This window comes from Felis catus, chromosome A1, assembly GCF_018350175.1.
Source record: "Felis catus isolate Fca126 chromosome A1, F.catus_Fca126_mat1.0, whole genome shotgun sequence".
In the NCBI taxonomy this organism is placed as follows: Eukaryota; Metazoa; Chordata; class Mammalia; order Carnivora; family Felidae; genus Felis; species Felis catus.
This window is the reverse complement of record NC_058368.1, coordinates 114,970,939-114,993,326: the sequence shown is the minus strand read 5'-3', so window position 1 is coordinate 114,993,326 and position 22,388 is coordinate 114,970,939. Positions and strand designations below refer to the sequence as shown.

Genomic DNA, 22,388 nt, shown 5'->3' with positions numbered 1-22,388 from the left:
GCACCTAAGCCCTACCACTTGATTCACTCAATTTGCTTAAAACCATTCACAAAGAGAAGAGACAAGTTAGATTTTACTTCTCCTTTGCCTTGTCATGAACAATAACTAAAGCAGTGAAAATTTAAACAGCTATGGTTAGTACTTTGCAGAGGTTGTACTGCCACTTTAATTAAGTCAAAGGCATATGTGTGGAGAGTAAAACTGTTCTAAAATGAAACCAAAAACAAACAAACAACGGTTTAATTCAGAAAGAACATGGGTCTCTGTTTAGTCCTTTTAGCTAAAGAAAGATAAAGATTTTAAAAAATGATACAAAATTCCACCAATGGGAACTATGTACTCCACCAACTTTTAAGACACTGTATCTTCTTTGGTTCCAAAGACTGAACCTTCTGAATCCAAAGAGAAGGCAAGTGAGCAAGATGACCTGTAACCCAGAACAAATTCTCTGGGTCCTGTGATACTGTATTACTGCTTACTTCTGCGGTGCAATACTGCGCACTTCTCCAGATGCATCAAAAAATAATTACTCTTGATTGCACAGGTGCTTCTCTGAGCAATTTTCCTTGCCTACAAATCTGGTATAATAGTGCTGGGATAATGTAATTTAAGCATTTTCCATTTGTTAATATATAAGAGGTAGGCAAGCAGACTAGAGAGGAGAAAGGAACCAAGAGTCTAAGGGGAAGGAGATGCTTTTCCTTCTAAATTATCATATGCAACTCAATCCCAATTGTGGTCGCTCAAATCCAATTGACTTTAATGCTTTTCTCCACATGGAAGTAAAGTGGTTACTTCACGAAAGAATTTAATCCAGTTCCTCCGGCCTGGCAAAGGTTTTTGTTTTTGTTTTCCATCAGAGAGTAGCTGACTTCAGTAAGGCATTTATAATATCCAAGGGCTTGTTTTCCTTTAAAAAGAAATTAAGAGACTACTCTTATCAGACTCCCCTCCTTAGGTGTTTTGGAAGAAAGTTCCTATGGAACAGAAATTCTGTAACCTAGGATCACAGACCCTTTAAGAGTGTGGTTAAATCTTATTCACAGAAAAATGCACAAGCAACAGAATTCTGCAAATAGTCTACAGAACCAGGTAAAGAATTACTAGCCTATAGACAGACAAGACTATGGAAAAGATGGTCAATGTGGCAAGTGGCATCCTTGAGGATCTCTCCCTCCCTTCATTCCTTAACCAGCATGTAGGAAAAAGGTGGGAGTACTAGTGCAGGCCTGTTCCAAGGAATGTGGGGTTCCATTCATGGGCAACTTTGGCTTGGAAGCTTCTCTCTGGCCTAGGGATGCACTGTAGTCTAAGACTATCTGTCAAATCTTTCCTTCTTCTCTCCTTTCAGAGGTGTCAGACTTGCCCTGTGGTCTGAAGACGCCACTGGCCTTCAGAGTATTCATATGGTCTTCTCTTTCCTTTTGTACTTCCTAGGAACTTTACAAATTAAAAAAAAAAAAAAAAAGGAGATGGAGACGGAGAAATATTAAGGTTTTAAGAGTTTGTTTTTGAGAGAGAGAACATGGGGGGTAGAAAGAGAATCCTAAACAGACTCCACACTGTCAGCGCAAAGCCCAACACAAGGCTTGAACCCATGAACCGTGAAATCATGACCTGAGCTGAAACCAAGAGTCGGAGGCTCAACCAACTGAGCCACCCAGGCATCCCAAAACTCTAATAATTCTAATCCTTCTTGGGGTCTGCTTCTAGGAGAATTCAGACTATCCACCAGCATGTGCTGCTGTTTTCACAGCACCTTTACACAGCGCTCAGAATAAAGGACCTTGTATTCTTCCAATCCTCACTCCAGTAGCACCCTTCTACACAGAAACTATGCCTCTTAAGACAATGACTTCCTGCCCAATGGGATGAAGCCCCTGGAAGCCCACAGGTCAGTGATGTTCTGGTTTCACAGACACCAAGGGTAGTTTTGAGATGTTTGCCTCCAGTTCTAAGACAAGACCCACAAAGGTTAAGCACCAATGGTTATGACAGAAATTGCCATGGAAGGCCAAATTAATAAGGTCCGATATGTAAAAGGCATTACGTTTGTCAGGCCTGAATATAGGACTCTCACTAATGCTAGAAAAATCCTTCACATTTATACTAATCATGGTTCTTTAATTTTCAAAACCAAGTTCTGAACAGTGATGACACTATTCAACGGGGAGAAGACACCATCAGGTCAAGTAATAACAGCCAAAGCAAAATCCTAGTCCAAAGTATGAGTGACCTTCTGTATTCACCAGAGATTCCAACAGTTAGTGTGCAACTCAAAGTCAGTTCTTAGGTGTGCCAGCAGAAGCTCTTAAGTATGCAAATACTCTGTTATCTGGGTGCCACAATGCCCCAATCATGCTCAGCATTAGCTGAGGCTTTCAGGTGAAGGAGTAGGTGAGATTCTGAGGTTGGATTGTACCAGAATCCAACCAGGCTCTATCACTTGTCCTAAATCACTTCTGTTCCATTGTTAATGTTTAGGGCATACAGTATTAAATGACAGTATCACCCTAACCTTTTCTCCTAGTAAGACATGTAAGGATCAAATTAGCATTATTTTTCAATCAGCACTGTGATTAAAACGTTGTAACACGAGACAAAGAAGGACCATCTTTTTAATTCAAGTTCCCCTTAAATTCTCAACCAGCAAACTAACCAAATACTTAGTTTTGTAAGCTTTTTCTCTTCCCTTCCCCCTTTATTCTTCGTTTATGATGTTAAGCTCTTAATGACAAAGAAGCCAAGCCCACCTGGGTAGTTTTCCAACACACGTAAAGCAAATCACAGTCACACTTCCATTTTAACCAAGCATGACAACAAGGTGACTGAGTAGCTTTCCAAACTACCAGAGCAGCAGGCACTACCTTGCATAGGCTGGCGTTAAATCTGCACTTCATAAATCGTGCAGGCTCCTGCCCATTTAGATGATCTCTTCTCTGCAGAATCGGCAGTCTAACACTGGTTCTTCCAAGCATTAAAAATCATCACTCTGCTATCCCAACTCACTGTTCAGATGGGTCTTCCTGAATGCAGCCTTTATTACAACCTCACTGCTGCTTCATACACTGCAGGAATACCATGTTTTTTAAGTCAGGAGCTCTCTTTCTCGCTTTATTATAATCAAGGGGTCTTACAACGACCCCGATACTGTTAAAAAGCACGGTGCTTTATAACAGTAAAGCTTCTGGAAAACCCAAACAAAAGACACGTCACCCGGTGACGTCAGCCTATATACAGTTCTGTGTGGTCGCAGCACATAAGCAATTCCATTCTTGTGCCGTTTCTCGGAAAAGCTTTTCAGTAAATGCACTCATGCTGCTCCAGGAGCTCTTCTCTGCAACAAGCCGCCCATCTGCCATCAACAAGTTAAGACCGAGAGAACTAACGGCTGCGGAAAGGAGAGACTGAAGCTTTGATTAACCAGCTGAGCAGTTAAAGGAGGACGAAATTTAATAACTTACATTCAAAACTGATTGAGGAATCAGAGAAGACAGAGAAAATGAAACCAATGCTTTCGAGAGGAATATCCTAAGGAAAAAATAACTCACCCTGCTGGATGATTTTACTCAGAAAGCCTGGGACACAGAAAACAGGAAACTGGTCAAAGGCTCCTGCATGTTAGAGCCTTTTACAGACTCACTGCGTTGAGTCTAACAACCGCGACTGAATGCAGCCTCCAATGTGCTCAGAAGAATGGGTAAGTCCATGCATTTATGTGTCTTATACAGTCAGCAAGGAATCATGCTTTCTAAAATAAGCCACCAAATTCACATTTTATAAGGGAGATCACTGTCAAATTTCTGGGTTTTGAGGTTTAGGTAAAAGCCTATACCTATACTGCTAATGACAGAATATTCTTTATCTTTTTTCTTAATGGTTTAAGTTGTGTTCTAGTCATACTAACAAGGTTAGTTTTTCTGCAGCAAATGAAAAATAAGTTATATGCAGTGAAATCTTTCGCCATAATGTTATGTTGTTTTTTTTAAGAGCTCATACATTCTGCTGAAAAATATCCTATCTTCTTGTTTTCCTTAAATTATATTCTGCAGGCTTACATTTCAAGTGGCCATTAGGGGCCCCTATGCTGGCAGCAATATATGCAATGAGTATGGTTTTAAAAATGCTGCCTGCCCTGGGTATGGCGTGTCCACCCAAATGCCGCTGCGAGAAGCTGCTCTTCTACTGCGACTCTCAGGGCTTCCGCTCAGTGCCAAACGCCACAGACAAGGGCTCTCTGGGCCTGTCCCTGAGGCACAATCACATCACAGAGCTCGAAAGGGATCAATTTGCCAGCTTCAGTCAACTTACCTGGCTCCACTTAGACCACAATCAAATTTCAACAGTAAAAGAAGATGCTTTTCAAGGACTATATAAACTTAAGGAATTAATCTTAAGTTCCAACAAAATATTTTATTTACCAAACACAACTTTTACTCAACTGATTAACCTGCAAAATTTGGACCTGTCTTTTAATCAGCTGTCATCTCTGCACCCAGAGCTCTTCTATGGCCTTCGGAAACTGCAGACCTTGCATTTACGGTCCAACTCCCTGCGGACTATCCCAGTACGCCTATTCTGGGACTGTCGTAGTCTGGAGTTTCTGGATTTGAGCACAAACCGTTTGCGAAGTTTGGCTCGCAATGGATTTGCAGGATTAATCAAACTGAGAGAGCTTCACCTAGAGCACAACCAGCTGACGAAGATTAATTTTGCTCATTTCCTACGGCTAAGCAGTCTGCACACACTCTTCTTACAATGGAACAAAATTAGCAACTTGACATGTGGGATGGAGTGGACCTGGGGCACTTTAGAAAAGCTAGACCTGACTGGAAATGAAATCAAAGCCATCGACCTGACAGTGTTTGACACGATGCCTAATCTTAAAATTCTCCTCATGGATAACAACAAGTTAAATAGCCTTGATTCCAAGATCTTAAACTCCCTGAGATCCCTCACAACTGTTGGCCTCTCTGGCAATCTGTGGGAATGCAGCCCTCGAATATGTGCTTTGGCCTCCTGGCTGGGCAGTTTCCAAGGTCGGTGGGAACATTCCATCCTATGTCACAGTCCTGACCACACCCAAGGAGAGGATATACTAGATGCAGTCCATGGATTTCAGCTTTGCTGGAATTTATCAACCACTGTCACTGCCATGGCTACAACTTATAGGGATCCAACCACTGAATATACAAAAAGAATAAGCTCATCAAGTTACCATGTGGGAGACAAAGAAATCCCAACTACTGCAGGCATAGCAGTTACTACTGAGGAACACTTTCCCGAACCAGACAATGCCATCTTCACTCAGCGGGTAATTACAGGAACAATGGCTTTATTGTTTTCTTTCTTTTTTATTATTTTTATAGTGTTCATCTCCAGGAAGTGCTGCCCTCCCACTTTAAGAAGAATTAGGCAGTGCTCAATGATTCAGAACCACAGGCAGCTCCGATCCCAAACACGACTCCATATGTCAAACATGTCAGACCAAGGACCGTATAATGAATATGAACCCACCCATGAAGGACCCTTCATCATCATTAATGGTTATGGACAGTGCAAGTGTCAGCAGCTGCCATACAAAGAATGTGAAGTATAATATCTACCCGTCATCAAAAATTACATCAGATAAGTAACCTATTTTACATAGTAGGGGATAAATACATACCTAATTTTTACCAATGGTGACATTAAGCCTAATTTTCCAAACCAAGTGGAGACTTAAGTTTTTGAAGTGTTGAAGTATTTTTAATTTTTTTTAATGAACCCATATTTTAAGTGTTATATGAAGCAAAGCTCATATTAATTTGCACTCTTGTTGCAAAGTCTAAAAATGCTTATTTCAAAATAAGACATTTCATGTATGTAATTATTATATACTATCATGTGTAAACATTTACACTAAGGTCTCCATATGCTATTTTTTTCTACTGAAAACAGTTTGGAAAGAAGCTACTGAGCAGAAAAAGATATGGATCAATACTTGTTAGATCACTGCTCTCCATCCCAAGAACCACAACTGGCTTGCTGCTTAAAAGGAGGCTTAGCAAAGTTTTCGTCTATGACAATTTGGTATTTACTCAAATCTACAATTTATTGCCAGTGTGGGAAGTAGAATTTCATGTATGCTGAAGACTGGTAAATATTAAACACTCTTCTTCCAGAGTTTTTGCCTGGGTTAGTAGACACTATCAAAGTCCACATTATGAAATCAGAACCCTTTATGTAATTCTAATAAGCTGAGTGACTCTTTAATATATTTAAACAATGAATCCAAGTGATTGTGAAAAGGTCTCATTACAATGAAATCAATAGTAAATAATCACACTGACTTCACATTATACAACTCTAATTTGACTTATAATGGAAATGTTGATTTTTGTGGCACTTAGACAATTTTTAAACTAATCTAAAAATCATCATTTTACTAATTAGTTTACTAAATCCTATATTTACATTTATATGTGAAAAAAGATTTAGAAATTATTTCGGAGAGAAAAGAGATAAACTGAGTCCATTTAACAATCCTGTGACCTCCTCCCTGTAGTATGAAAGCACACACACCAATTCTCTCCCTCCCTCCACGATCAAAGATGCCTTGACAAAGGGGTTTAAACCTCTTTCTTCTGCCTTTTCCTAATCTTCAAACCTCAAAAAGCCAAATTAAAAATAATCGGCTAGCAACAGAATATACTAGAATACAGTACAATGGAATCAAGAAAAAAATCACTTTCTAAAAATGATATGCTAAAATTTGACTGTTTAATAAAGATACATATCCATACTGTAAGAGCAGTTCCTTTTAAGTGAAGGGAATAACATTACTGAGGCAAGCTTTCTCGTGGGAGAATACCCTACATGCCTATGCAGCCACAAGGATGTGAAGGGATCAAACAGAAAGGCAGCATTTTGAAATGTGACCGGCAGAAACAGTTTAGCTTAAGTTAAAAAGGCAACCAAGAGTGAGGCAAAGGTTAACTACACAATCTGCATCAAACAGGGCAAGGCCCTGGGTCCTGCAGCTGAAAAAGAAAGTGTTAATAGGTACATTCCATAATTAACAAATGATAACGATGCCACACTTTTCATGCAGAAAACTGCCGTAAGTATTTTGTTTCTTTGATTATGATTTCTACAAAGAAACTATGACATATTTGGGATTTAGATGAAAGTCACCAATCCATACATAATTTTTCCATAATTGAGGCTCCATGTATGCAGTAGCAAAACCCATTAAATTAGACCACTGACTTAATTTTGAAAAAATGAGCATTTCTACAACTGACATTTAATGTATGTGAAAAAAGGCATGTATCCTTAGAGAAAACCACAACCATTAAAAAAAAAAAAAACAGGTTATCTTTTCCTTAAGATGACCATTAACATGATATCCATCATTCAGAGCATATTTTCCTCTCAGGATTGAAATGAAAACATGCTAAGACTACAGTTTAACCCACAAGATTTAATTATAATTTTTTTCTTCTTTAATACTAAGAGAAAGGGGTCTTCTTTAATACATTTCAAAGAAAACATGTCTTGTAAAAAAGCAGATGAGATCACAAATTATTAAGGTAAAAATGTGCTCTATTTTTTAAGGTGGATAGATTAGTTTGGCAAAGTCTCAGCCCAGCTGTGTTCAGCTGATCATGAGCGGTGAGCATTTCATTTCTTGTTAAACCAGCCTGGGCCTGCCTGGGCAGAGACAGAAGCTGATTTTACAACATAGAGCACAACTCACTACTTCCCCATGGAGGGGCTGGATCAGAAGCCCCATTACAAATGAGAACTCCACGAGCTAAAATTTACCAACCCATTTATCAGGGTAACCATGGCCATTTGTCTGGGCACAGCTTTGTCACAATACAACTGGGCCCGGAACACAGACTCCACCAGCCCTGAAGGATAGCAATGAAGTATTTTCCATCATTGCATCCACAACCAATATTAATTGAAATTATGAAGAATGAGAAATACTGGCTGAGAATTCCCACAGTAATCTTAAAGATTATAGTTAGTAAAATGGACCACCAATTGACAAAATCCTTAATGTATATAGAAAAGTAAATTGGAAAAGCAAGCCTTTCATTAATTCTGGCGAACAGCATAGCAAAGCCACAAAGGAATATTTTCCAGTTGAAAACTGTAAAATTTTTTGCCCTCCATTTTTTTGCTAATGCTCTCAGAGAAAAGTAACAGTGCCAGATAGCATTTTCCTTTTTCCATTTAAAGTGCAAACTTCCCTTTTCAATTGCCTGTAGAAGGCAGGATTCCATTTAATTTTGGCCTATTTGTGTTTCAGTATCAGCACAGGTTTGAAGATGAGACTGTTAGTCATCTGTGCTCTCTTTACCAACTGGCTAGGGTAGAAGAGCATCACAGCTACACTGCAGATCCTGGTAATACAATGTTAGGGCTTTTGTTTTTCAGTGTAGTCTTATCTTCTTCAACACCTCCTCCTCCCCCACCAACCCCGGCCTTTTTTCACTTTCAAGGTTAGAGGAAAATGATCATTTAATCAAGAACCAGAAAAATAATTAAATCTCTCTGGACAAAGAAAAGCTAAGAAGGCTATGATACTGTACCCACCTAGTAACCCAGAGCTTGTTTGGAATCGTTTATATTCATTTCTGTAGCTTGCCAGCGATTTCAATCACTCTTCTGAAATGAGAGTGGGCCGATAAATTTGCAAATCCACACACAACTCAGAGAATACCCACTGCCAACATCAAATAGCAAAGATACTAATTTTTTAAGCCAAAAATCTGCACTAACACATGTAATTTCTTAATGTGCCTAAGTTAATTTCTATACCGATTCAATGAATGGAATTGATTGAACTTTCCAACTCCACTAATTATTAAAATCCATCTGCTTATTCTAATGCTAGTCACCAAGAGCTAGACTCCATCTTTCCAATAAAAATGAGCCCTCTGTATCGCTAGGTCCAAAACCTAAAATTCAAAACAGGCATATCATTTTCTTAATGCATACTTCCTACACAGGGAATAAAAGGCTGTATAATGCCCCATTCTCTCCCTAAAATGTGGATATCTATATGAAATTTTAAAAGAATATTTTTAGAAGCTTAGCTCCTAACAGAGATATACAGTGACAGACCTGTCTCAAAAGTCTGTTTTAGGCCATGATTTTCCGATCTTATTGGCTAAAGAGCTTCAACTAGAAAAAAACTAAGGATGATAAAGTCATTCATAGATAATTAAATATTTCTGTTCTTAACCTAGGGCAAACTCATAGTGCTTGAATATGGCCAAAAACAAATAGAAAATGGCTGTTAAGCTTTCATCCAGCTATTACAAACATTTAGAAACATCTGCTACTCCTTCAACTAACCTATTCTTCTTCCTTGATAAACTAAAAACAAGTCTGATATATGGAATGTTTGATGAACCTTCTTATCAACACTGAGACTGGACACTAAAAGTCCAAACACATTGTGTTCAATTACCTTAAGAGCCTTTTTTTTTTTTTTTTTTTTTTTTTTTTTTTTTGGCTGGGAGGTGGGCAACTGGGTTGGGAAGAAAATACTATTATATTGGGGGCTGGGGTGGGGGTGGTAACAAAGTGCAGTGTACAGGAAAGTTTTGTTATTAAAATTGTGTATACTGTACAAAGTGAATGTCTTTTTTTTAAGCTTTCCCTTGGTAGGCAATCAATTTTGACACGTGAAACTTGAAAAAGCCATTTGTGACAGACACAGAAACCTTAAATGAACATCTGTTTTGTACCATGTTCTCTACAATGCCAAATGTGCCAGTTGAGTAAAGGGCAGCTAACTGACTGTCTTCGTTAAGAGACAGGTTAAACTAAGCTAAGAAGAAAGTAATGGGTGTGGGGTGTGGGCAGGTGGGGAATTGTCGGGGGTGGGGAGTGGGAGGCCTAGTTAAAAAGCTACCATGACAATACCTAACAGTTACACATTAACAACCACAGGGCCTAAGGTTGGCTGCCATCTCCCATTCTCCCCAAAAGTAGACTGCCACCACACCACAGCCTGGGCAGCTTCAAAAAGGTTGCCTCTACCCAGCAAATGGCAACTTGGCCTTTACCTTGGGGGTCCACTGGTGGGAGACAGATCCCAGCAGCACCTTGCACACCACTCCTGGGAGGGATGTCCACAGGAGTTGATCATGCTGGGATCTCTAGGATCCCTACATGACCTATTCTATCCCAGACACCAGCTCAGTAAATATGGATATGGAAAAGGAAGGCAAGATTTTCAACTAGTGCCCCTTGCTTGGCATAAATACCCCCCAGAACAGGATGCTATGCCTGGGCAGCACTGGGGGCAGAAAGGGCCCTGGTCTCAAGGAACTGACTGCCAGGAGCTGCCATACTTGTCAGGATACACTTATTACTTCTCCAGGTCCAGAGCAGTGCAGTAGGACCAGACAGGCAAGAAGAAATAAGGCCACCCCTTTCATCCAGAGATGAGGGGATCAGAGAATCAGAGAGGCTAGGACAGCGATCACACCAGGAATCTCAGCAGCAACGAGGGCAGAGGCAGGAAGGAACCACAGCACAAAATTTTATTGTCAAACTCATCCACTATGCACTAGAGGGCACAGGTGATAGTGGTTTCAAACTGCACAAAGGACTGAATTCCTATACTTTATGGAGTTAAAAAAGCTTATTAACCTAATTGTCATACATTTAAATCTTGAAAATCCCTTGTAAAGCTACATCTCATTTCTTTATCAGTTATTTTAATTAGTTTTGCCTGTATGCCACAGCATTCTCAGGTTCCCACTCAAATTTATAATAGATTTCTTCAAGGTCTGTTTCAAGTGATTTTTTTTCCTTTCTTTAAATATATCTAACCAGCTGGGTACTCAAATCTCCCTTAGACAGAATGTACTACAAATTGTCTTTCACAAAGAGCCAAGGGAAAGAGAGGTGAAAAATCACAGCTATTCCTAACATTTCTCCTCCTTAGCATGAGTTCCTCCACACTAGCCAAAGTTTTGGAAACACTCTTTAGGGACAGATGTTGAGCCTCCTTTCCTCTATCCAAAGAGGACACTAAAGAGGAAGAAATTTCCAAAGGAAAGTACCATGAGGCATCCTATCATGCAAAGTTTGGAAACTTAACATACACCATCCCTTTATACATGGAGGCCTAAGAGTAAAGCCTAGCACATGGCCTCCAACTCAGGACCTCCCACCAGAAACCCAACATAAAGGAGCATCTGCGAACAATCACCCTGAAGGCAGAGGCCAATGACTCTACCACCACCCTACGAGAGAAGACTCTCCTCTCACCTGAGAACTAGATTTTAAAACTGTAGTCTCAGAGACAATACCCAAAGTCTTTTTACAACTTTCATCAAGCCCCTTTACCAAGAACCATGGTAAAAAGATGTAAAAATGTCATAACTTCACTGAATATCCTTTCAAAATTGTGTCCAGAGAGCAAGAACTCCATTGTTAGGCTCCATATTTGTATTAAAAAAAAATACACACGCACACACATATATATACATATACGTGCACACATATATACTTATGTGTATAACTTAAATATATAGTATTACATATATATATTTAAATAACCTTTAGGTTACTTCTTTGAAAAATCAGACAAAAACTCTACAGCCATTTATATTAGCCCACATGTTCATCATCATGAGAAGCAAAAAGCTCCTCTTGAGATAGACTAAAACATTTCCCATAGCCTAGCTGCCAAACACATAGAGGCAAACTGCTCAGCACTTTAAACCTTTGACAACTATTTATTTATCACTTACATATAACTTAATTCTATGACGTCAAGGAAACTTAGGAAAATACACTCCTATGTACAAAATGGTTGAAATAAGGATGCAAAAACATCAGAAGCAGGGATTCTTAATTCTAAGGGTCCAGGATATGTTTCACGGAATGCAAGAACCTCTTGTAATTATAATGCAAATATTGTATATAAGTCTAAATATTTCCCCAGATTCTAAAGGGTGTTGGTAACTTACAAAAAAGCCCTAGTAAAGCAATGAAATAGTTCTTTTGAGTTACACTACTTTGTTGTTTTTTTAAATATAATTTTGTTTTAATCTTTATTTAGTTTTGAGAGAGAGACAGAGTGCAAGGTGGGGAGGAACAGAGAGAGAGGGAAACACAGAATCCGAAGCAGGCTCCAGGCTGTCAGCACAGAGCCTGATGTGGGGCTAGAACTCACAAACAGTGAGATCATGACCTGAGCCAAAGTCAGACACTCAACCGACTGAGTCACCCAGGCGCCCCTGAGTTACACTACTTTGGCCTTGATCCTCCTGGTGGCTAAGGCAAAGAGCAAAACCAAAAGCTTTCATCTGATAAAAGGAGCACACTACTTTATTTGAGGGGAGAGACACTTACATGCAAAACCCTGTTAATTACTTATAAAATAGAACCAGCTGTAGGATCAATAAGGAAAAATGTCAGACAGTATCTCCAAAGAGGTTCTGAAGAACAGGCAAGCTTGTCAACCCTTGAAAAAGCTAAGGGTAAGGAAGTCTACATAAGCATGGTGCCTATAAAGTCAGCAAGATCGAACATGCACCTACTTGGGAGAGTAGTTCACGTTTCCTCCTTATCAAATCCCTAGGATCTAAACTACAGTGTTCCATCACCTAAGGGACACCCAGTAAGTATATGCTCCATAATAAGACTTATAGATGAGGAGTACAATGTAAAATTTAAAATTCTTCTACTACATCATGAAAGATATACATTTCATGCATCATCTCTAGTTGTGCCAACGATAATCATAAATGTTCTACTTGGATAAGATGTCTCTAAGATGTTAATTAAAGTTTTCTAAGAAAGAACAGATTTAAAAAGATAAACCATTCACTGGTCTGATAGCTGTCAGAAAATTAACTTTCCCTTTAAAATTTAACTCAGTCTGTACATTATTAGAACACCTACCTAGATTTCAACAGGAGTAAAGAGCACAGTGATTAAGAGCCTCCACACTTGGGCCTGTGACCCTGGACAAGTCCTTTAACCTCACTATGCCTTAGGCCTCTCATCCCTACCATGGAATTAATAGTAGTAACAACCAAAGGGGAATTTAATCATGTAAAGTACTGAGAACAGGCTGGAACAGAATAAAAGTTCAATAAATGCTTCCTATTTTAATAGTCATATGTGGAGAACTCGATGCAACAGATCCATCAAGCAGAGAATATAATCATATAAAAACATATCCGACTTCTGTGTTACTCCAAGAAACTCCTTACTTTCTAGTCTTACTTAACTCACTAAATTAATATATCATATCTAAAATGAAGATTAGCAACAACTTTTAATAAGTCAATAGCCTACATACACATTTCATATCTAGAATTGATATAAAAATTGACCACATTATCCCACAGTCAAGTAATCTGCTTTATAAAATGTATTATAATATGTATGACAATACTCTGGTTTGGCTTTATGAATCAAGGCTAAATTTCAAAAGATAGATTCCCTAATTCCAAAATTCCTTCTGTCTAAGGTAGTCACTCAAAATCCAGTGATAATCTCTTTCCCTTGTTCAATAAAACTATATAGGACAACTCTACTATTTATTCATTATTATAAACAGATACGATTTTTCAAAAGAAATAAGAATCCCAATGATATCTCAGCTTCTATTTTATTTTAGGACTAAATACACAGCTAAGAATTAAGGATCACTATTATGTTTATTTCTTTTGCTTAGAAGAAAATGTACTTCAAGTCTACCACATCTGATCTAGGAAGTAGCCCAACCAATTATGGCAGATTTGGTTCCTAGGCAGATTTGCCAGAATTACTGATATGAGGAGAGGTATGAGAATTTAAAAACACAAAGAGGGGCGCCTGGGTGGCTCAGTCAGTTAAGTGTACAACTTCAGTTCAAGTCATGATCTTGTGGTTTGGGAGTTTGAGCCCCGTGTTGGGATCTGTGCTGACAGCTCAGACCCTGGAGCCTGCTTCACATTATGTGTCTCTCTTTCTCTCTGCCCCTCCCCTCCTCATACTCTGTCTCTCTCTCAAAAATAGATAGAACATTAAAATTTTTTTTTAAACACAAAGATAACCTGTGAGTTCAATGCACACAGAAAGGTATGTTTCGTGATTACTGCTGATCCTCCATATTACCAAAATATTAAATATAAAGCTTGCTCAGAACTAACCCGTCTGAATGAATACACACATTCAGTCTTTTTCAGAAACTGCAGGCCTTATGGCTCCAATTTTTTTAAGACAAAGAACTTTTTTCATGGATTGTCTTTCTAAGATCATGATCCAGTTTATCCAACAAGGAAGATCACTTTATCTCCTCCATCCTCCACAACTTTTCTCCATTTTCCCACATCTCTTGATACTGGGCTTGTTCTTAGATCCTCACTTACCACCACATATACAAGCTTTTCAGATACCTGCTTCTCCTCACAGCTCCCAAAATTCTAAGGAAAACCACCTTACTGAGCAGAGACCATTCAGTTGTAGTATATCCAATGCTGAGCACCAACGTTCTAAAAAATATCTGTAATTTTAAAGATGCTCCTTGACTCCACAAAACTAAGTAACTATCAGATGCAAAATGATCCACATAATTTGGGAGACACCATTAGAAACACAATCCTTCATCCACATTGTCTTCACAGTCTACCTTTCCCTTTGTACAAATTCAAATATCAAATAATGTTTATTCACTTTGTTTTTACTTTCAAAAGGTCAGAAACACCAGCCATTTAAGAATAGTACCCTTTTTGCTTTAATAATTAGCATTCACTCAAGCTCTCTGATCAAATAAAATCCCCAAGACCTTTCGCATCATTAATATGAATAGTTATTCTCCTGGTTTTTTATTTTAGAGTGAGGAATGTGCCTTGAGGCAAAGAGGACATGGGTATACGGGAGGACATGGTTGTGAAAATTTCAGAAATATACAATTCTTTTTTTTTTTTTTTTAACGTTTATTTTTGAGACAGAGAGAGACAGAGCATGAACGGGGGAGGGTGAGAGAGAGGGAGACACAGAATCTGAAACAGGCTCCAGGCTCTGAGCTGTCAGCACAGAGCCCGACACAGGGCTTGAACTCACGGACCGTGAAATCATGACCTGAGCCGAAGTCGGCCACTTAACCGACTGAGCCACCCAGGCGCCCCTGGAAATATACAATTCTTGGGGTAATGACAGACTGTAATCCTTACTTCCCTCATCTATTCTCTAAAATTTTATACCAGTTTTGCCAGGATTCCATTGAACTGGACACAAAAACATTGATCTTTCATGTGAAAGTATTTTCTGACAGGTTTTGTTCCCAAGAGGAAAGAAAACATGACCACCAGGCCCTGATTAACACTAGGCAGGACTGCTGCATATGGCAGACACTAAGAACTCTGTTGAGAAGTGACCATGAAGCGCTATTTCTCTCTATCAACCTCCCTAATTTTCCCTGGAAATTCACCAGGAAAAAAAAATAATGGCAGTGAAAAAGAAAGGGAAAAGAACTTACCAATCTTAGGCACACTCTTCTAGCCATCTCAAACAGCGCTACATCACCATCTCCCTCTTCTATCCTGACAATCCCTTCAGGCCAATATGTGAAAAACTGCTCTCTGACACTTGCCGTCAACTTCCAACAATGAGACCCCATTTTGCTATTGTGTTAAAACTGCCAGTCTAACATTTATCTATTACTCTCCATGAAAACCTAACAGCAGGTGGTCAGGAATTCTCTCTGTTTTAAAGCAGCATTCCTGAAGTGTCAAAAAATATCACAGTGCATAAGTGATACCACCCGTTTTGTGCTTAGAATTAGATGTGATATGAATTACAGATCAAATGGGAAGAACTGAACAACCATAAAGACTTTACGTGAAGTCTAGCTAGTTGACATCCCCACCAAATGCACCATCATAAATTACAAAAACTATTAAACATATTTCTGTAAAAAACACAAATCTACTAGTCTCCCAAGACATATAAACAATATTTTGAGGAGCTCACCTTTTAAATATTTTATGTCAATTTTTAAACATACACACCACTGGGTTTAAATTAAAGGAGGTATGGCCTTGGAATGAGATAAAAACTATGAAAGGCTACCCGCTTTATTACGATATCAACTAGCATTTACGCTAATTGAATTCCAAGTCTTGATATCAAGTGGAATTGAGACCATTATGTATGACACAATTTGGGAACGGGAAACTGGGAAAGATTTATTAATTTTTTGACATGTTAAAATCGAAATGTTTATTAGCCATTCAAGTAGAGACGACAAGTTCAGGGTAGAGATCTAGAAATGTAAATTTTGAAGTCATCATCAGTAAACACAGGTATTTAAAGTCACAAGACTCAATGAGATTACCAAGGGCATGAGTGTAGGTGGAGAAGAGACATACAGAAACACACTTTCTTCCTACACCAGTCTGTGGAATTTACACAGTATCTATCAAATGGCAGTCAACAACAACAACAACAACAACAAAAGGATGAGTTTCAAGGGCAAGAGCCCCTCAACATCAAAGCCACTTGAACAAAGCATGTTCTATTGGAAAATTAATGAGAATAAGGTCAGATTAATTCAGGAAAATGATCTTAAAACATTACCTATCAAAGAAACTGTTGCCGATTAAAGGTCTGCACATACACTGCTTTAGGAAAAATGATTACTACATAACAAGTCCATCACTCACAGAACATCTGAGTATATTCTCCATACCAAGCAGGTACTAGAGATGGACCTGCCCTCAATGAGGTCAGTGTAATAAACTAAAAGACCAATGAAAGATCATGGGACAATCAGAAAAGCGGGTTCAATTTGGGGGGCATATGTACAGCTCATGTACTTGGAATAGTCAAATATTCGGCAAAAAGGTTAACAGTCTAGTCTTATCTATCTTTGACAGTGGTATGGATTACCAAGTGTGTGTGTTGATCAAAACTCATCAAACAGTACACTTAAAATCTGTACATTTCACTGTGTACATTTTCATAAAAAAACTGAACTCCAGTTAATGATATGTATACATGCTGCACTGTTTAGAGGTGAAGTATACAAGTGTCTGCAACTGACTTTTAAATGCATCCAAACAATAAGATGATAAATATGTGATAAAGCATCTAACAAAATGTTAACCACAAAATCTAGGAAATAGGTACGTATATATATCTGGGTGTTCATTGTATATTTCTTCCAGCTTCCCTGTATGTATGAAAATCTCCTTAATAAAATGTTAGGGGGAAAGGAAAAATATAACTACAATTGTAGTTTATAGTATTGACAATCTAATGTACTATTCCTTTCAATGAGACCTACAGTGTTACACAGTGGTTAAGAGCTTAGACTATGGAGCCAGACTAGGTTCAAAATATAGTACATCCACTTTAGTACCTGTGACACCCTGAGCCATTTAAGCCCTAACAGTACAAAACTCATGCTCTGAAGATTAAGTGGGACTACATGTAAAACACTTGGAACACTTTCTGGCACACGGTAAGTGCTAAAGTGTGTTATGATGATGACTCTGATGACGACTAAACATTTTTAAATTATTCAACAAGTACTACTTCAACTCCTACTATATGAGATAAAACAATACTCATTAAAAACTAATAAAAATCAGCCCAAAAATGTGAATTGGACAGTCCTACTTAGATTACTAATACTCAGAGAACAGGGAGGCACTCAAGAATGTTAAAGAGAAAGAGCTTTAACCTTGCTTCAAAAAGTACCAGCAAGATTTCAATACACTGGGTATAAGGGCAGCCAGAACCACCCATGTGACAGATGCTACCAGTAAGTGCAGCTAAAATGAGCCAAGTGACAAAGGGACTCTGGGACCAGAAAGGGTGTGTAGATTTAACGTGGTCAGCAAGAGCAGCCATTCCAGGTCTCTGGAGATGGCTGGGATATGATGATCAAAGCAATGATTTAGAAAAAAACCATATTCTGGCAATTTTTCTTGCTTTGCTGAGAAAGACAAAAACCAGAATTTCAACTATCAGAAATGGCTGATAAGGAAGAAGGATAAGGGAAAGAGATTTATTTAAAGGACAGGCAAAGGGTAAGAACCAACAGTCAGCTGAGAAAGAAAGAACAAATGGCTCTCTACAAGAGCCCTGTTCAAGAGAAATGGGCAGAAGATTAGGGTATAAGGGAAAAATATGTATGAAATCGTTCATTCACCAGGATGCAATAAAAAAGAGTGTCCAAGTTGCCATGTTAAATCTCACTACACATCTCCAATCTACAACAATTTTCTAAAAACATACATAGTTGCTCCATGTTTTCATTTTGCAGCCTTCCCCCCAACCCCCCGCCAGCCAGGGTCAATAACAACTTCCTCTTATGAATTAGGCACAGAAAAGGCAGGACTGGTTTCCACCTTGAAAAATATGAAGCAAAGCTCTCACTAGGGTCCCATTCAGTCTAGTAAAACCTACCCCTTTCCCCACTCTTAATCATATAATGATAACATTTTCACAAGATAAAGTTTTAAACTTTTAGAACAATAATTTCTGACTCCCCAATGTGGTGCAAATATTAAAAAGAAATGCAGGAGCACAGTGTAGTGACAACCTGTTAATTTTACTCCCTCACATACTACAATAGAATCTTATTATAAGGTTTAATTTGTTACTTTCATATATAAGAAGTTCATTAATGGCTTCACTGTTAGAAACCTCAGTGGGACTGCTGTTTTTGTTAAAAACTATGTGGCATGGCTGCCAATACAATCTTAATAAAAGCCCAAACCATTATCTACCTCCCATCTTAATAACAGAAATTGAAGATGAAACATGACATCTTAAGGGTTACACTTCACAATAAACAAGTTTCAGTATTTCAGAATCCCTTCATTCCCTACTCAAATTTAACTCTATCGTAATCTTTAGTTCCCTCCCCATAATCAAATACTTTCTCCTTCTTTAGAAATACCCTTTCACAAATCACCACTATGAAAGCTCTTCAATGTCTCTAATAAGAATAGACATTTCTTTTTTTCTCCATTTTCATTACAATCAAGACTAGCTAATAAATTTCGCCACTTAGTCAAACCATGGAAATTATCAGATATCCAGACTTTTTCCAAAACTTAACAATTCTAGATTAATTTTGAATTAATGGAAGTAGGGGAAAACCCAAATGGGGAGAACCTACTGAAAATCAACTCTTGTTGCTTTTTCCCCAACTCTTCCTTCTTATAAGAAAAGGGACATGCTGTCCTCTCTGCTAAGAGTGACAGAGTGGAGACCCTGTCTCATCCACCAAACACTGTATGAAGTGTGGGTCCTCCACATACCTCTAGGGAAGTATCCACAACTAATAACCACTGGTAAAACAGCATTCTAAGCTAAGAGAGAGAGAGAGAGAGAGAGAGAGAGAGAGAGAGAGAAAGAGAGAGAGAGAGAGAGAGAGAGAGAGAGAAAGAAAGAAAGAAAGAAAGAAAGAAAGAAAGAAAGAAAGAAAGAGATAAAAACTCAACAATGTACAAAATTTAGGAGACAGAAAAAAATGTTTTACCCAGTACATGTTAGATCTGTCGCTGGTATTAAAAAGGTATCCACTGGTAGATCTGCAATTTCCTGTATCCACAATAATACTTATATACGAGAACTATATATATATATAGGAGCTGCCCTGTTAGCCTGCTTGATTAAAAATAAAGGTGAAAAAACTAGGCCTAGGTATGTTCTTTGTAGGGACCAGTTTTGGTCTTCATATTCTAAACCCCAATGTTTTTTCTCTACGAAAATGAAAGTATGTCAAGGGTTACAACTGGTACTCAAAACTCTCTGACGATCAGTGAAAATGTAATGCCAGTCCTGTGGAGAAATCACTCAGTGTATGTCCCACAGGGTAAGAAATCCCATTCCATATAGGAAGACATTATTAAAAAGTCACTACTTCTTTTAATGATTAGTGTCTATACAGTATAAGGAAGAGTAAGATGACATGCAACAAATTAGACAAAAACAAACAAGAAAACTGGAAAAAATTCTACAGAAAGGTTCAGAGGGTTCTTTTTTCCTAATAGAGGGATGTAGTGGGTCAAATCAATTCTTCCATTAAAATCATTTACTCTATTTTCACTGTACCCCAAAATGTCTATATTTTACACTATTGCAGTAGGAGGGGTTTGTCAAAACGTTCTTTCTTTCTCTTCTCTTCCGCTTAGGCTTCTCTCCAGTGGTGCTCAGCAGCCCACTCACTCATCCTTTCATTGTCTTTCCTTACTTGGGAGCTCTCAAGCAATTACATTTCTCACTTATGTCTATGTACGAGTGTGTGTATAGACACAAGCACATGTGTTCAGTTGGAGGGAAAATGGAAGCAAAAAGACTCTACATCAAGACAAAACAGCCTCTATTTATTTTACAAAGTCATTATTTAGCTCATTTCTTGTCAAAGATTTTCTTTTTTAACTTTGGCTCCTCCCTCTACATTCGAGTCTTATACCAGCCATTTTTACTTGATTAGAAAAAGAACCTCTCACTTGAGTATGTGCAGAGTCACATTCAATGCTTGCATTCGGAAACTTGTCTCTCTATAAATAAACTGCAGATAACCACACAAATTTTGCATATGTGGGTAAAAATAAAAACAAAATAAATATTCTTAAAACTATTTACAAGCATAAAAATCCTGCAGATGTGATGTCAGTGAGAAATGAAAAGCAGGTTTACCATATTTTGGTATAGAAGGAAAGGCTCTGAAAACCATCACTAAATTAGCCCCCTGACTGGGAGTCTTGCACTATACATCCAGGTCAAATGAATTTTGATCGTAAACAATTAAAATGGCCTGTGTGAAAAGAATTTTTATAAAGCCTAAAAGCACAAAGGCAGACAATTAATTACTAGCCTATACTCAACCATGAAACTTTTACAAAGGGGTTTGTATTTATGATATGTCAGTTTATATGAAACTCTATTTCAAATGTGAAAATTATTTCCCAGAACCAGGATGAAACAGCCCTTTCTCCTTTTTTTGTACTATTTCTGCATGTGTTTCATATATACGCATAGCCACAGCATATTCCTTTTGGATATTTTTGTTCCATTCTTAAGCAATACCTGGAAATATGCCTTTGCTATAAAGGTGTGTTACACAAATATGGAATGAAGATTTCTCTTCTAGGGGGTGCCTGCGTGGCTCAGTTGGTTGAGCATCTGACTCTTGGTCTCAGGTCAGGCCTTGATCTCAGGGTCATGAGTTCAAGCACTGTGCTGGGCTCCAAGTTGGGCATAAAGTCTACTTAAAACCAACAAAAAAAGAAGAGTAACCATTAATGAAGGCTTTAAATCTCAAGCAGTAGCTATTGCTGTAATTTCTCACCTAAAAAAACTAATTGAGCACATAGTTGGTAAATGGAGGAAAAGTTTGATCATTTACCTATAAGCATTTCAAAGACCGAAAAATAAAATCTTTTAATGCTGAAACACAACTAAGTTTAGACCAATTTCTCAATTTAGACTAAAGTGCATATTTGTTAGTATAACTGAGTATGTGACAAAGTAGTATTCCAATTCACTAGGGGAAAAAAGACAGTTTATTTAATAAATAGCATAAAACATAAGTCACTATCCAATTGGAGTATTAAGTTGAAGTACTTAATTCATACCAGGCATATGAAAGATTATGACATTATTTGTACTGTGCCAATTTAGCTAATCTGGAACTACATTTCCCAGAAGTCCCTTCCTTACACAATTCTGCCTTAGCCTGGACCACATAAGACATCCTTGCATGAGATTTGGAAGGCAGAAATGAAACAGCAACCATTTGTTTAATGCTGGTAAGATTGGTGCAGGTACAAGGCACTAATGTGGGTCATATACATTACAGCTTTTCTGCTGATTCATTTTGTTAGCATGGGGCAACAATCAAAACCACAACTTCTACAGCATTTTTTCCTTCAGCTTTTTTTGACTTCTAGATCTGTGATAAAGGGAACCATCTTATTCAAGAAAGCTCTATCATCAAGAGTTGGAAGCAAAGATGTAGCAAGAGGCCAATATTAATTCCAGGCTGTCCTTCATGGGGCCTAGCTCGTGTTCCAGAGTGACCCTGTTTCACATGTACCACCTTTTCTTACTGACAGCATGCCTGCTCACTTCTGGCTCCAGCACCAGATACACAAGCAAAGCCTCACACAGACTATTTAATCTGCTCCAATGATTGCATAATGTCAAATCCCTATAATATATTCCTCTCATAGTCGCTCTACTTCTGTGACTGAACCCTAAGTGACACAAAGGGGTGTGTGTGTGTGTGTGTGTCTAAATAATATAAGGTAGGGAAGGCATCTGTACCCTACAAACTCACCTAGACATAAAACAAAAAATAAACACCCATAAATGAAAATAAAAACAAAACTCTGATATGGTGAAAAGAAAAAAAG

General features: G+C 38.2%; 2 protein-coding genes across 2 annotated transcripts in view; one reads left to right on the top strand and one right to left on the bottom strand.

Moving 5' to 3' along the window:
• CTNNA1 (catenin alpha 1) overlaps nucleotides 1–22,388 on the bottom strand; it is a 176,890-nt gene that overhangs the window by 54,330 nt on the left and 100,172 nt on the right. The window lies entirely within an intron of this gene.
• LRRTM2 (leucine rich repeat transmembrane neuronal 2) lies at nucleotides 1,615–7,395 on the top strand. The gene is made up of 2 exons (XM_003980815.6): nucleotides 1,615–3,700; nucleotides 4,053–7,395. The coding sequence occupies exons 1-2, from the start codon at nucleotides 3,697–3,699 to the stop codon at nucleotides 5,597–5,599; spliced, it is 1,551 nt and encodes a 516-aa protein (XP_003980864.1). The 5' UTR covers nucleotides 1,615–3,696; the 3' UTR covers nucleotides 5,600–7,395.